At 41.7% G+C, this 17101-nt stretch overlaps 1 protein-coding gene across 3 annotated transcripts in view; it reads left to right on the top strand.

Moving 5' to 3' along the window:
- LOC117778352 (netrin-G1-like) overlaps window positions 1-17101 on the top strand; it is a 59773-nt gene that overhangs the window by 2637 nt on the left and 40035 nt on the right. For all 3 annotated transcript variants that reach the window (XM_034613857.1, XM_034613856.1, XM_034613858.1), the window contains exon 2: window positions 3193-3850. In XM_034613857.1, the coding sequence (XP_034469748.1) occupies window positions 3605-3850 (246 nt within the window). In that variant the 5' untranslated portion in view covers window positions 3193-3604. The remainder of the gene's footprint in view (window positions 1-3192; window positions 3851-17101) is intronic.

Below are 17101 nucleotides of genomic sequence, written 5' to 3'. Positions count from 1 at the left end.
AGGAGAGAAACACAATCAGAGGAGAAATACGTGCCAGTACAGACATGCTTGTGTTTGCCAGTTGATCCCACTGTGACTCGTATGGAAGGGTTGGTCCTTGGCTCGGGGAACGTTGGAAGCATTAACCAGTTTATTGTTGCACTCATCAACCAGCCACAAAGCATCAGTCTGCTCACACTGGCAGCGGATCAGGAGTTATTGGTAGGAAGTCAGCAAAATCAATAAACACAACGAGGCGGCATTGCATGTGTGCAAATCCCAAAATCCTTCCTTTCGACGCAGGATGGCAAGACAAGAAAAAAAGCAATTGTTGCAGGATGAATAACAGCGAGAGCTTGAGTCTGTCATGTCAATATCTTTGGTTTGGTTTGTTTTTCTTGATAAACAGTATTGAAATTCATATTATAATCAGCATGGAGCAAAACAGCGAATCTGATGTTCTGTAGTTCAGCACCACGGACAATTCCCCCTCCACGTTGGGAGCCCCCCCCCCCTTCACGAAGACAAACTCAGAGACAGACAGCAAAGCCACACTTTAGTTGGATTACTATAAAATGAATGGAATACATCCGCCATGCTTTATAGGAGTCTGGCTGGGAGTTTGTAACCAATATGAGCCACGGGGCACGGCTGCCTGCTGACTTTTAAAACACTCTGCCATGCATGAGCTGCCTAGGGGATGGAATGCAAGCGGACACAAGGGGGTGTTTCAGAGGCTTCAAAAACAAGTGAGGAGAAAGAGACTGAGAGAGAGAGCGAGAGAGGAAGGAAGAGATAGGCAGAGAGCGAGCGAGAGAGAGAGAGAGGTGGTCACCCTAAGCTCTAAACCCCCCCTCCCGCATATGGAGGGCTGCTCAAATATTGATGACTTTTAATATAGAATCTGACCTCATATTTTTCTCGGCAGAATTATGACATTCCTGAGTTTCTGCCTCACATTCGGAGCTTGTGGTGGAGATGCAGGGAAAGGAGTGTGTGTGGGGGGGCAAGGGGAAACCAGAGTCGGAGATTGTAATATTGCTGTATATTGCATTTTTAGCTTTGTGAAAAGAGCCTGATGTTATGAGATAGGAGGGACAGCGCAAAGGGAGATTCACAGTTATTATAACACAAGCAGACACAGGATGCCGCTTCCAGTGATGTTTCTGAATCAACGCAGAGGGAGTGGCTTTCTTAAACTGGTGTCAGAACACTTATCGTGCGTGGTAATATTGCCTCATCATAAGATATATACGTTTTAATCCTTTTTTTCCTCCATTATTGTCTTCTTAGTAGTGCTTTAACGCTGAATTAGATCTGTTCTCGGGGGTTTCGCTGAAGATCCCTCCACCTGCCTCTCATGTGTATGGATTTCATTCCTCCAGGTGTCCATGAATCAAAACCAATATTCCTGTGGTTAGCTCCATTAGCCGTGGCTTATTAGCTTTGAATGTCCCCTATTAAATAAAAATAAGATAGGGCGACCTCCACCACCCTGCTGCTGGTACCTAATTTGACTGCCTTTATAATGAAAGTCAAGCTCTGTATAATGAATTAGGGTGTGTGTGTGTGTGTGTCCCTCTGACATATGTGTTATATATATTCATCACGCCTGAGCTCCAGCCGTCTTATCGAATTTGTAATTGCCCTCCTCTTAGAAATCTTGTTAACTGACACGAGCACATTTTAAGAGCCAAACTTTCTCGCTCTTGGTTTTTTTCCCCGTCCCTTTTTCCCAATAGAGGTCTGTCAAATGAAGCCTCCCATCCATACCTGCCAACATGCCTACCTTTGAAGGGTCTGCCGAGTCTGAGCAGCAGCACAGATAATTTCTCCGGCTCAGACGAACGTCTTTCATTACAGTTGTAATGTATTCAGGCCCGGAGTCATTTCTCTAAAAAGGGGCATTAGGTTGGAAGCAGGAAAAGCAGTAATTGCCTTAGATGTGGTCAAAACCGATTCAGTGCTCGGTTCCAAGATAAGATCGCAAAAAATTAGAGCACTAAATTCTAATGCCTGGATGTGCCAGCAGGGAGCAGAGGAACCTGCCTGTGTGTGAGGCACAGCAACACATTAAGGAGAGTTCATGTTTCCCACATTCTCGTAAGACTTTTTATTAAGTTTCCTGCATTAATTAATTTGATTTGACAGAAACCTCAATCTTTTTGACACAAATCCAAACACAGCTCTTTTTCTCTGAACGTCAAAGTCTCTTCACATCCTTTCAACCCTCAGGTCGTGGGAATGTCTTTTGTTTCAGCCGCAGCCTGAAGGGGAAAGAATGAAGCAACTGACCGGAACGTCACTGACCCAGCTGCGTGTATCAGCTCCGGGAATCTGGTCAGAGAAATGGAAGGAGGAACGCTTTTTTCCCCTTCAACAAGTGCTGCCAACAGTGCCCCTGAGCAAGGCATTTAGCCAAAAAATTAAAGAAATGTTACGCTGTGAATGCGAATTTGCTGGAACTGTACATGTTTGTGAGAATTATGCCTCTACACGGACAGGAGGTTAAACTTAGCACATGCCTCTGAGCAGTGACTTCTGGGAACATTAACTTCGGCCGTCTGAGCTCATTGACAGTAACTTAACTCCTATTTACAGTGTCGTTACTGTGTGTGAGGTCGGCCTCATACAGCTGCTCCACTCTATTCTCCCCACTACCACACGCGATTTGTACGTGAGACATTGAGATGCTGTGGGTCTCCGCTGACGGCTGCCAGGCACCATTACCTGACGAGTTAGGCCATTTGACTGATGGGTTGTGATAGCTCGGAGAAACGTACAATCCCTCAAATAGACCATTTCTGTCTCCCAATTTTACCCTAATATTTCCCAAATGCCTCGGAAGGCATCTGGACAAACACGCTCGACTATAAAAGAGCAGGAGTCGGGGAAAAAAGCAATAACTTAAATGCAGTGACTTGACACATGGAAATTAGCCTTTTTGTATGAAAATCAAATGGAGATTAGGCTTCGCGGAACAAGCTTGATTTGAATTGTATACGGTGATTTGGGCACGGTTATTATTGAGGGGACCCTGCGTCGTGTGAACATTATACACAGGCAGGTGCTAGTAGGAAGTGAGACCCTCTATTTATACACCTCAGTGCCCCTTTAACCGTGTTAATATTTCAGTCCAGTGTTTCTGATGTATTTGATGCTTTCGTGTGATCTGTGTTATTCACCAGGCCGTCTTTCTCCTCTGTTCTTCAGGATGCCGCTTGTGGCAAAGAAGCACAACTGACAGGAGATCAAGCGACAACATCTGACAGCCGCTGACTTATGAGGAGTGTCACTCCCCTCTTCTCATCTCCTTTGACCGTTAGTTGACCCTCTCATCAACACTTCTGAAGGAGCTCACTCGGTGACACACCTCATCAGCCGGGCAGAAGTGGCAGCAATCAAAGACAAAGTAACCGAATGGGGGCTAATCGTCGCCTGGAGCTGCTGACACAGAAGTAGCAACATGCTGCCACAGTTTCCAAATCCTCCACTGCACCGTTCAGAGCTGCGTTTAATTTAGAAAAACTCTCAGTCATTGTGTTGCCTCTGTGACGAAGCGGCAGCTGCAAAGTGAAAAACAGAAGAAGAATTCCCTCAGAGATCATTCAGAACGAGACCAGCGATGCTTTGGCACGTTTTGTTCACGCTGCAAGCCGTCTGCACCAGCGTGGCCCTTACCATGCAACATTACCCGGCGGCCTGGGGACACTATGACGTGTGCAAGTCCCAGATCTACACGGAGGAGGGCCTGGCATGGGACTACATGGCCTGTCAGCCGGAAGCCACCGACATGACAAAGTACCTGCGAGTGGCCCTCGACCCCCCAAACATCACGTGTGGAGATCCGCCAGAAACGTACTGCGCTTTGGTGAGTCGTAACCTCGCCTGTCCCCTGATGGAGACAAATGAGGCTGTAGGCAGGATCTCACGGCGCACTGGGTCAGGGATAGAGAGCAGCACATACAAGGCGATGTGCGGCCGCCGCAGAGATTAATGTACACGCTGACCCGCTGTGTATTAGGATGCAAGTGCAGCAGACAGATGCACACATGTACTCACTGAAATGTGTTATTATATATAAACATATATTGTATGTGTGGGTACATAGTCACTCAGACACAGGCTTATGGGAAGGTGTGTGTGTGTGTGTGTGTGTCGCCTCTGCGGACAGGCAACACATACACACGTATGTTATGACGTTTGTCATATTTCCAAAACAACTGATATTTTCCCGTCAAATATTTCTTCTGTGGACGAGCGAAATTATTTAGATGCAAAGGAAATAACATCAACTTTTTCATTTTTGCAAAAACTTTCCCTTGAAAGATTTTTTGTGTTCTCCTGCAAACATTTGCATACAATTGTGGAAATAAAACCTTATTTTTTCTTCTCATCTAAATATATTTTTCGCATCGGTCTCTTCAGAGGCTCCTTAGAAAAGCAGCAACAGTCAATTTGTATATGTTTATAGAAATATATCAACTATGGGACAATATTGTGAAGCTAGATTTTCTCACCAAACCCAAACATGCAAAGTAGCCTACATGCAAATGCACAAATGACTGCAAACACACACACACACGCACACACACACACACACACACACAGAGTCAGAGGGAGGATTACCGTTAACGATAACAATTACACAGTTATTATGTGCCGCATGCTCAGTGCAGTGTTCAGCATCTTGTTCCATTGGCCCTTATCAACCATTACCAACAGTTCAACCCCGGGTTGCATTTGTTCAGAATCACACTCAATGGAAGCAGCGAGAACCCATGGACTTTAAAGTGCTTTATTAGAAGTCGTGCACATGCCCGCTGAGAGCTCCTGCAAGTAAATATTAACCAATTAAAATGGGCATCTTTTAAAAGGGAGAGTTTTTATTCTCGCGGCTCCAGATGGCATTGAGACATTTAGTGCCACCGTAGGATGAAAAAAGAGCCGGTCTCCAGTCGCGCGTGACGTTCTGTTGAGCTTTATATCAAAACAAAAACCTTTATCGGCCTGTAAGATTATCCTGAATACACAATATTAACATAATGATGGAACACAAAGAGCCACATGGAGACAAAGAGACATCAGAGTCGGTAGAGAGATATTTCATTTCACTACAGTAACTGTTGGTAGTTAGAGATGTCACTTTATTGTCCATGTTTCCCTATTGATTTTTTTGGGAGATATAATAAAAATTACAGTATATTCTAGAACTACACCTTATTTTTTCTTTAATACATATTGTACACTGAAAAGTTTAGTTTAGTTATTACACATACACATCGTTACCCAGCTCATATATTACTCTGTGTGGTTGTAACTACTAATGTCTGGGGACAAGAGGATAATCAAATTACTTTGCTGGCCTTTGCTCTGATTTTAAATTACTCAACAACGGTGATGATACATTACAGCAGCGTCTACCTTGATGTTGAAAGAGAGATGATGATGGTGCTGGAGCACCGAATTATCACATGATAAAATCCCCTAATCTGTTCCTCGTGACATTGGTGTTTGATCCTGATTGTTCTGGCACTGTGACGACGACACAATAATAGCTGATGCTACATCCCCAGTTAGCTGTTGCTGCACCGTTTAGCATCTGAGTTTCCTGCAGTGTTTGTTTCAGACGGTGATCATTTGGTCGCTTCACCAATTTGGTGCCAAAATACGTTGACAGCTATTGGATGGATTTCCATCAAACTTGGTAAAGATGTTCTGATTCCCCCAGAGTCCTACTGACTTTGTTCCAGAGCTACTATAACTATATAACATTGATTGCTGTGAGATGGGCTGGCACAAGACGTCCATGTGTCCCAGATGATGAATCTTAACAACTTAATGAATTCCTTTCACTTTTCATCAAGCATTTCCTTGACATTTGTAATTTTGAGTAAAGAGTCTAGATTCAATAGATTGCCATTAAATTTAATGCAGATGTCAACGTTCCCCTCAGTCTGGACTTTAATATTCTGATGATGCCTTCTGTTTCCAACTGGAGCCATCTTCAGTTAAAATCTCAATTACTGTTCGAGCATAATTCTCTAGTTCGAGCATATTAGCAAATGTTAGCATGTTCAAATAAATAGTGAACCTCGTAAACATCCGAATATTAACATTGCCATTGGGAACATGTTAGCATGTTGACTTTGTGTGGGCTGACAAAGACACATTGCATCCTAGACTTGCAGCGACATCAAATAATATGAAAATTAAATTGTATAAATCAAAAATATCCAAAGATCCTTCATCTTACTCCCTGAAAAATATCTTTTGACAGGTTTACGCCTAGACAGTGACGCCATAATTGATCAAGGATGATTAGCAAATCCAATAGCTCAATGGGCAATTTTAATTTACTTTAAGTATAATCACAAATTAACAGAATGCACAATTTGTATTTCTGACACTGGCCAAATCCCTGCAGGGTGATAAGGTACAAAGAATAGTGACCTGTCGTAACTGAACATAACTGGTGTTTTTCACCTCATGTGTAGAATGAAGCGGTTCTGTCCCCATGTCTCTAAACACGTTCCATCACGCTGTAACCTGACTTCACACACGTCCCAACATCTGATTGATAGTTTATCCATCACCTCTGACATGAATTCGAGGTCATTATCGCTCGGATGAGAACACGAGAACACCGGCTCCTCCTGCACTCACTTAAACAGCTGTTGTGCCTTTGATCTGTTTACATTCTCGGCCTGCACACCGGCAGACTGACACCGGTGACCTTATCCACCGGTGCTTCCTGAGAGTTTGTTGGAGATGAGAGCAGCGTGCAAATGAGCTCCGTAGCCAATCACTGCGTTGCCTGCGGTTGCGGCTCCGGTCCACTTTCCCCAGGAGTGGGTTTGCCTCATATCGGTTGGTCAAAGAATCCTACATGGCTCAACCCCCCCCACTCCTCTTTCCTTTGCACTTATGATTCCCATCCCTGTCGCCCAAGGATGTTTTTTTGTCAAAACTAAGCTCTGCCAAATATAGTTACGACAGTCTGTGCTCATGAAAGGGGCATTAATCATTCAACAGTGGATATTTTACATCTGAAGGCTTGAGGTTGTTTCATCTTCGGATGAACTGGTAAAGATATTTTGCTTTTGGTTCAGATTCTAGGTGTGTTTTTCTCTCTCTCTCTGTTAAGGACGAGTGATAAAGAAGGTCCAGGAGAAACGGTGTCTAGGGCAGGTGTTCTGGCTCAGGAAGTTAGCCCTGGTTTTATTTTTAGCTGCAGACCTTGAGGGGTTCTTCAAACCGTGTTGGTATTAAGGCTGTTCACATGTGGTGCACTGTTCCGCTGTGGCTCAATATCATTTAATCAGCAGATTACTACTCTAACATGCAAAGGTAAAATAGATTTTACTGTATATAACTCCATAATTTTAATTACTCTACAGTTAGAAAGATAAGTGACAAGGTTGTTATTAGCTTGTTATTGCTTAATTTGTATAAAACAAGTATAAAACAAAAATAGTGACTGTTCCTGTTTTAATGAATGGCAAAAAGACATTTAATATTCAGCTCTAACACAAATGACCTTATTAGATAATAGCAAAGACAGTTTTTACACTCCAGCACCACGTGGGTCCTAATGAACAAAAGCTGTTAATGCAGAAGAACCTCTGCTAAAAGACATCTGCGGCGAAAACCTCTCATAATCATCTCTGATATGGTTAACAGGCACAAGAGTGTTTTTAATTACACCACTTCTCTCACCCTCTAAAGTCCAAATCGGGTTGGCTTTGGTTAATTTAATGGCAATTCACAAAAGTGGAAGGCCATTAAAGCGCTTTCATTGAGAAAAGAGGTTTAATTTTCATGCACTTAAACCAAATCATTTCGTGGCTGCCAAGTAATGGCCATGGACGTGTTTACTCCACAAAATATGAATAAGTGTTTGGCAGACGGCTGCCACGCTCTTACATTTTTGAATATGCTGCATAAATAAATTACGTTTTGTTGGAACAGACCACCCTGTCAAATATTCCGGCTGCCGTGAGGAAGTAGTGTTTGAATCACGACCCGACTAATTAGCAACTTTTCACCCAGTGGTTTGAAACGCGGAAAATCTTGGAAGACAAATTCCAGAGACGCTCTGCTGTTGCTCTGGATCCAAATGAGAGAACGTGAGCTTTGAGTCAGGGAGTCAACGGACCACACCCTCCACGGTATCTGCAGCCATTCATCTGCGTTATGTCGGTAATTGTATCAACATCTGTGAGAGTGATTCAGCCGCGACGTTTATTCCAGCTCCTCTGAGTCTTACCGGGAAGAGGCTTGTAACGCCACTGAACTTTACTCAGTTCTCACAGAATGGATGAAAGCAGTTGTGGCTGCCAGTTCACCACACGGCCCCCTCTGAGGCTTAGAGGGGAAAGACAAGACGAGAGCTCCCACTAAGCTGCTCCGAGACTGCCATGTTATTGACAGTCAATGCGGCAGACTTATCTGTGCCGGCAATGACGGAAGCCATTGTGAACTTTCAATCTGTGCCTTACATGCCCACAAGAACTGATGTAATGGACTTTAGAAAGAGAACTAGATAATCGACTTCAGAGAAAGGGAAGTAACCTTTGCTGCAGTGGCTGTGAGGTCATGGACATAAAAAGCGAGTCGACAGAATGGCAATTGAGACGACTCTGTCTCCCACAGAATGTGCTCGAGAGCTATACCTGCTTGGCTTCTTAAATGTTCGAGGAAACATAATTACTACCTGAATTAAATTCACTGGCACATTTCCTTTCCGGTCTGGAAGTTTGTGCCCCGAGGTTGCAGTTTAGTGCTGAAACAGCTGAAAACGCATTTAATTGATTTTATTGTGATTCAAGTTGGTTTTGAGTTCTCAAATGTTCAACTGTTCATGTCATTGTACCCGAAAGCAGTTTCAGATCAGAAAGCACTGTGGTGGGTTGTTATAGAGAAGGGACAAGGAATATTTTGTTGTTTGACTGAAGGCTTAAGCTTCTACGTTAAGAAATACCTTTGTTTCAAACGATGTGACCGTCAATGCCCACAAACATCCAATGCTTCCTTTATGTTGGCATGGTTGTTAAGCAATAGATCCACTAGAGGGCAGCACATCGGCAAACGGTTTCTGACAACAACAACAAACATGGCGACAGTGGAGGAGGTTGTGGTTATGTACCTCTTAGGAAATGTGTTGTTAACGCCTGTCGTCAAACTTACCAACACGCAAAGTTTCTTCAAATAGTTCAGACATTGTTTGAATTTCAACCGTATCGAACGTTGAGTATAAATTTGCCTTTACATGACTTGTGGATTTTTGTTCACTCTCACGACTTTAACAAATCTTTTTTGTTAGTTGCAGAAGGAACTCAATGAATCAACGCAATTAAGCTATCACCAATGGATAAATTAAGGATACAACTAAGAAACAGAACTCCTTAAGCAAACAACAGAGCCCAGTTATTTCTTCTCAGGAGCTGGAGGAGACTAAACCAGAGCTAAAACAGGAGAGAAAATATCAAACCTGACTCCAGCTAAGTGCTAAAAGTGCTCTCTATCTGCTGAATGTGCAAATCGGCAACTAATCGCTAATGTGTTTGCCTACGGGGTGATAATTTGTCAAAGCTAGTTTCTCTAATAGTTGCTATTACGCAGGTTTACGCTTCAAGTGTTTCAAGTCGCTCGAACAAAGAATAAAAAACCTGCTAATTAATTAAAGCAGAATGGGAGGGACAATACTTAGACAGTAAGAAGTTTGCAGAAAAATTGGACTTGTTATATTGATACAAATGCTAATTCTTGGTCCTAGAATAGTTGCATTGGAAGATAATATCAGGGTTGAGTGAGTTGACCTGATGAGACTTAAATTGAGGATTGATCTACTCTTTGTGTTGTACTCCTGGTATAATACACACTGTGGTTTACTCTGTAGGAAGCAGTAAATTGAGGTCTCTGACATCGAGTTGTCGTATTCTGCAGTGGTAGCTCCGACAATTTTTCACAACCACAGCCTGAAATGACACTTCATTTGGGATTGTCAGTAGAAAGTATAGGTTTCTGTTGTTTTTTTTACACTATCTAGTCAATAAATTTCACAACCACAATGTTAAGACTCAACATAAAATGCTTACTATATGTATTATATAGTGCTAGTCTAGTTAAGAGGAATTGATTCCTTACACAGCCCTTATCTTTGCCAGTTTGAGTATCAGTATCATGAACACAGTGTCAGTTTGTAGTCGCTGAGACATCCAGGCAGTTCAGAGGTCAAACTGAAACTGCCATTGCCCCTCTTTGATCTCTGTACCTTTCTTTCTTGGGGGGGTGGGAAGGATCCACTCATCCATATATTTGTTTGGAGACAGGGAACAGTTGGAGCGTTTAGCTTCCTGTCACCCCGGTGCCCTTGACTCTGTTCTGAACTGGCCCTGCCCAGCACATCATCACCGCACCACTGCGTACTAAGACACCGAGATGACATGCAACATGTCCCCTGACTCCAGGAGAGGGGGAGGGGGGGGGGGGGGAGTCATCATTTATTCTTTCACTCGCCTGCCACCTCTTTTGCTTCGTGGCTTTTTAATTTTCTCCGTCCTTTGTTTTCTGTCAACTGATGATGCATAATCTCCGTGGCTTGTTTGAACACGGGGAGGTTGGGCGCTCCATGCGAGGTGAGCACTTGACTGATAGAGATGCGTATGTCTGCATTATTCCCCGGGATCTGTGACAGGTTAATTCTTAGAGAGTTGTAAATACAAAGACATGAATTATGCATGGGGGTATAAAAAGAAAGTGATGGGCTTTGTGGTTCGACTAGACAGAAGTCTTTCTGGACAGCTTAACATTTGAATGCATGTTTGCTGTCTGAAATGGAGTGCATAACTATTTGCATAAGTGCCTTATTCTTTTTGGAATTTCTCCCCAAAGAAGGTATAATACTTGAAAATCCAGTTTGGGGATATTTTCACGTAGGTATATGCAGGACTAGTGCTTTCTCAGCAGAAATCATAATAATTGCAGTTTTTTCCTTTTTGTTGCCCATAATCTTAACATTACAAGAATGTCAAGATGTCTTGTACTAATGCAAATGTTGTTGGAAATCCACATATATTCCCTTAACCGTTTTAGTTCCCTATTATCTGCATTGAAATACAAATTGCTTTATAAACAGTTCTATTTCAGTCTACAAACTGCTTTGCATGGCAGACTGTCAAACCTTGATATTAGTGAAAGTGAACACTTAACACAGCCGGGGTCAAGGCAGATTTAATTCAAACAACGCATGGAGTAGATTTGACAGAACTATTAGAAGAGGTGGCGTAATAATTAGCACATGTTCACACGACGTTACAACCCACAGTGTTTTTATTTTTCACGTCTTGTGTAAATCCTTCCAGTCATAAATCACGTATTTCATGGTTCTCAGGACATCTGGGCTACGCAGGGTTTTCCATTCAGCTTTTTATGAAGTATTTAAGATTAGGCTTTTAGTCATGATTGTTCCCACCACTTTGTTCCAGACTAAAAAAAAATCTCAACATCTTTTGATTCATTATCCAATAAATCTAAAAACCAGTTCAGCCGATTTCTCAATGACAAAAACACCTGCTCTTCGTCGACTATTTATGTTCCTGCCTTGTTTATTTCTTCATTTCGACTCAGATGAAGACACAATTGTTTTGAAATTGTCTTTTTTCAACATCAAAAGCAACAAATTAATCACTGTGCTCTGGTGCCTTTGTTTTTTGTTTTTTTATCCTTTGTAAGTTTGCTTTTCTCGAGCCGTGATGCATCTGACTCAACTTCATACTGCTGGAAAATGTGGGCAGAATTAGTTTGGATAATCATTTGTTTATTTTAATGCAAATGTGTACTGATGTTTATGGTCCCCAGAGGATGAACCCTGCAGATGTGGGTAGCACCACAATAATGTTGCTACTGTGGTTTGGAAATAAATAGCTCAACAGTTATACAGATGTAAAACAGATATTCATGGTCCTCTGGGGATAGTTTCTAATGACTTGACTTTCCCTGTAGTGCCACTAGTTGGTTGAATATTTTCTTTCAGTCTTTATTTTGACAACCTTTGAATGGATTGCAGTTAAAATAAGTGCATTTATTCAATGTTGCCTTTAGACCAAGGTGTTTCTGTCTCAGCGGGAAAGGAGCTCTTGAAGTTGAAAAAAAGTAACAAATACACAGTGAACATATTTTACCTGAAGCATCGAGTTCAATGGAGCTAAATTAAGGTTTTTGTTAACCAGTTGTCCTTGTTTATGTCGTTTTGCAGATCATAGGAGAGCAGTTTGATTAATTTACCAACCAAATGTGATTACTTTTCTCCAAATTGAGGAAAAATATTATAAACTATAAAAAGGTATGTGATAGAATATATTATTAACATATAGATCAAATCTACACACTCTACACGTAAGTAGGACATATGTATTTTTAGACAAAAAGTTGAACTAAGCCTGCTCCAAGTTTACGTGTGAAAAAAGCAAAGTGACTCGACCACATCTCTGCTTCTCATCTCTATTTCAAATCCGTCAACTCACTTTACATAAGATACTAAATCTTATTTTTGTTCCCTTTAGGTTTGAATTTCAAAGCACGGTGACAGAGATAATTCTCATTAGCATTTACTGGATCGTGCTCGAGGACCCGAAAAGCTAGAAATAAGATGGTATTTTGGAAAGACTCGAGGGAAATCCTCTTACCTCATTTAGCTTCCCCTCTTCTCGTTGACGAGCCACTTTTAACTAATTTGCTGCAGATTTACGCACAAACCCATTTTTGCCACATCACTGGCAGAGGCGTGATACAAACATGAGCGTTCATCGGTGAGTCACTGTGTTTGTCTTACACCTCACTACACATGAAACTATTTATGTCGGTGTGTGCGGTGCCTGTCAATACCATTGAGACAGGAGTTAGAGACAGTAGAGAAAGTGTCACAGCTTTCAATACTTACATGGTGACGACATTGCTGTGTCACGTACCTTTCCCGGTTATACTTTGATGAATCCCCCCTCAGTGCCTCCTGTTGCCATATCTGTCTCGGCTTCAATAAATAAATTAGAGGGTATCTGTTCACACTGTAATTTAAAAAAATAAAAGGAATTCCTTCCCACTAAATTGAATTATTTTCGCTCTCACTACCTTCAGTGCTCCAACGCCCATTCAGCCTCCCTTTTATGCTTGACAAGCTGAATGGGATTCTTGTAAAAGATACGGTAATTGAATTACTCAGAAGCTGTTTGGCAGGCGGGCTCTCTGTTGCTGCCCAAATAACTTGACTTGGCTCACCCGTCTGCCAAACATTTTATTTGTTCTTTCTTCTCGAGCAGGGGAGTACATGTGGGTGTGAAGGACTTCCCCTCCCTCAAGACACTCTGGCGAGACTGAGGAGTGTCAGGCAATCGAGCAGTAGCCTCGTGGGAGACGACAGATTTGACCTTAAAAGTCTGTCGGTGGGAACGTTTCAAATGCAGCCACCTTTTCATATGTTTAACATAACACAGCAGATAATCTCTTCCTGAATGTCACGCAATTAGAATATTGTAGATTTCTGTGTATTGACATCGAGTTGGCCAAGAGAAATGATTCATTCATTTTGGTTCGTCGGAGCATATCAGCAATTATGATCCTAAATGTTGTCATTAAATATGATAAATTGCTTTCTTCCCCAGAGTCATTTGAGAAAATTGCTATAATAATCGTGTCTTTAGGTTAAATACAGAGCTACAATCAAAACACTGTTACCTTATTTTAATATAATGACTGGTAGCAGCTAGCATGGCTCTTTTTAAATACACCTATCAACTCTAATAAAGTGGTCACATACATGATTGTTTTAACTAAACAAAAAAAGAAAATTTAGATTTCTGAGTTTAGAGTTTAAATTTGAAGCTATTAGATTCTCTGGAGCCAGAACCTTGAGGCAATTAGCTTAGCATAAAGACTGAAAGCAGAGGGGAACAGCTAGCCTGGCTCTATCTGCCCACTAGCATCACATGTCACTACAATAAGATATATTGTGTTTATTTAATCTTTCAACAAAACAAAACTAACAATAAATTGCTTATTACTTATCTCTCGAGTATGGACTTTAATTTATCTCTCAACAGCTAGCTAGCGTTTCTACCCGTGTACCATACGCTAATCTAAGGTAACTAACTGTTGGGGCTACAGAGACATGTTATCTTTTCATTTAACTCTCACTATGTATCAATCCAATAATTTAGCCTTCATAAGAACAATGCTAAGCTAGGCTAAAGACCTGTTTTTATTGCTAGGCTAAAGTGAAGTAAACAAATTCCCAAAATGCTCAACTATTAATTCAAGGTGTTTTTATTTAAGCACATTAACTTTGCAATGTGTTATCTGGAAATTCAGAACCAGTACAGAACCACATCAAAGGGACTTGAAATAGAGAAATGGTGGCGAGATGACAGGCAACTGCTGCGACCCACCTCCCCTTAGGAAACCCAGCCATCATGTTGTCAGGCCACATCGATCTCTGAGAAAGAGTGAAAGAGGCTGCGCTGTAGAGAGGAAGGGATGAAAGTACAGAGGGGATAGAAAGCCATGTGTCCAAAAGTGGATGGTACGATTTTATCAGGCTCAGTGAAAGGGTGACATTTCAGTAATGCTTTATTCCTCACTTTGGCATTTCGAATTAATAAAAGCCTCTAATAACTATGCAGAATGAAAAAGGATGGAGGAGGAGGAGTTGACGCGCTATGAGCCAACACACTGATGAACAATGCAGCAATTTCACTCTGGCTCCGTCTCATTCTTTCCCTCACTGTCTCAATTTCATCCCACTTTCTATCACTTTCTCTGCGATGACCCCTGCATCTCATTGTTGGAGGCTGAGCCCTGCGCCTGTGTCCCTGGAACACTGCGAATCCCTCAGCGGCAGATTTTAATTTTTTTTAAAGCTGATTATATAAAACCAGCAAAAGTCAAAATCAATAACGCAATGATTTTGGCATAGTTTAATTGCTGTATTGTCGGGGTGGAGACATTGTGGAGTAACATTTCATTCTCATTCCGTTTTAAATTGTTCCAAACTATGTGGATCAATAGGAGTGAAACGGAGTTGATGAGTTAGAAATTGGATTTGTGCAAACAATCCGACTTCATGCAACAAATTGTGAGGCCTGTGGTGGCAAATGACAAACAACAGTCCAAGTTCAGATGCATCTAGTGGTTCACAACTACATTTATAACAGTTCAGGACAAAATCCCTTCATTTCATTGGAATCACCACGGTTTCTCATGGAGATGAAATAATATTGTACTTAGTTTTGGTGTGAAGACAAAAAAAGGTGTCGGAAATGATGGTTTTCAAACAAAAATTATAGTAGTTAGCTAAACCCAATCCACACAATGTAATTTTCACATGTCTGTGTGTAGGAATCCAATAACAATGTTAGTGTTTAGAAGTGTTGAAAAGGCTTTTTAGTTTAATTCGGAAAAGAGCTTAGCTATTTGTATCACTCCGCTTCGAATCTTAATGCTAAGCTAAGCTAATTGCCTCCTGGCTTCAGCTCCGTGATTAATGCACAGACACGATATTTCCACCAATGTGATTTTAGAAAAGCATATTTTATAAAAATGTTGAACTGTTGCTTTTAGTGTTGAGGAGGAAGAGAAAAGAGAGAGAGAGAGAGAGTCCCAAATGGAGGTTATCATATCAGCTTTACATTTACTTTACATTTAAACATATGTTTAAAGGATAAATAACCCGTGAACTTCTTATAGTTCTATAGTATTTTCTCGTGATTATGGCTGGTTTAGCATCCCTTAATATATGTAAGTATATTTATTGTTTATTTAACATGTAAAGTACCTCACATTCATTATGCATATGACATAAACACATAACACGATGAACCTAAGTACTGTGTAAGTAGCCTTTGTACGTTTTATAATCAGGTGACAGGTGAAACCACCTCATGAATTAATTTAACCAGTGGGAATCAAACCTATAACCCAGGCACTGTTAGTGTCTTGCTCTACAGTATCTGTACAGACAACAGGATCAAAACAGTTGCCTGTAACTTCATCTGATGTGTTTGTTGTACACACAGCTATCTGCCTGTGTACGCATTCCGTGTAACGTATCTCGAGAAGAGCTATATCAATTTTTGCCACACAGGCAGGCGGTGTTTTATCCAGCGGCTGCTTTGGAATACAGAGTGCGAGAAGAGAGAGGTGAGAATTAAACATCCTCTCATTATAGCAATGTTAAAGCGTTTTATTGAATCCTGACATCAGAGGGAATCTAATCCCTGACACAGCCAAGCGCTTTCTCTGTCTCTCTCTCACACATACACACACACACACACACACAGACAGATAATATACAGGCATAAACAAATAAGGATAAAAACACACAAAAAATAAATACGCATGTAGAAAAATCACATCTATACACACACAAATTCCCACAACAAATTAAATCTGCACCTCTCCCCTCACCAGCGTGCCCAGTGATCACAAGGCAGTATTAAACTTTCCCCCAGTGGGATTCTGCCACATGGGACAGATAATGAGGCCAGGTGTTAATTAATGTGGAGTGTGTTTCCCCTCGTCTGCCGACGCCCCGTGAATCCCAAGCAAGGCTGCGGCCCTGGAATCGCCGCGTGGTTGATTTGCCAAGCGGCGCACTTCAAAAGGCCAGACTGGCTGCGCCGCAGTCCTCAAAGGGACTGCTTTGGCGAGGGCCGCGTTCCAAAGGGCGGAGTGCTTGGCATGTGGCAAATCGAAAAACACGAGCGCCGGGAGAAGTTTGTGTTTTTGTTTTGATCAGACATCTGGGTCAATAGCGGGCTACAGCCGTCACCCCTGCACCCGGCCGCCGCGCTGTTTACTCGACCACCCGATGCAACCGTCTCTCATTTCGTTTGCCGAGTTCAGACTCGTGCATTCCGCTCAAAGGAACACGCTCATGTCTGTGGAAGTTTCATCTCTTTAACTACAAATTATTAATTCCCTTTATTTCATTCTAAGCAGCGACTGTTTGTGTCCACTTCTGTGCAATTTGCAACTCTGGAGCGCCGAAGAAGAAGAGCTGCAGCCAGTTGAAATGAAATACATTTCATTTCTTTTTATTATTTCATGAGTCATCTTAACACCCCTT

The sequence above is a fragment of the Hippoglossus hippoglossus genome, chromosome 17 (assembly GCF_009819705.1).
Source record: "Hippoglossus hippoglossus isolate fHipHip1 chromosome 17, fHipHip1.pri, whole genome shotgun sequence".
Lineage (NCBI taxonomy): Eukaryota > Metazoa > Chordata > Actinopteri > Pleuronectiformes > Pleuronectidae > Hippoglossus > Hippoglossus hippoglossus.
The sequence above is the reverse complement of the archived record's forward strand: the minus strand, read 5'-3'. Positions and strand labels throughout refer to the sequence as shown.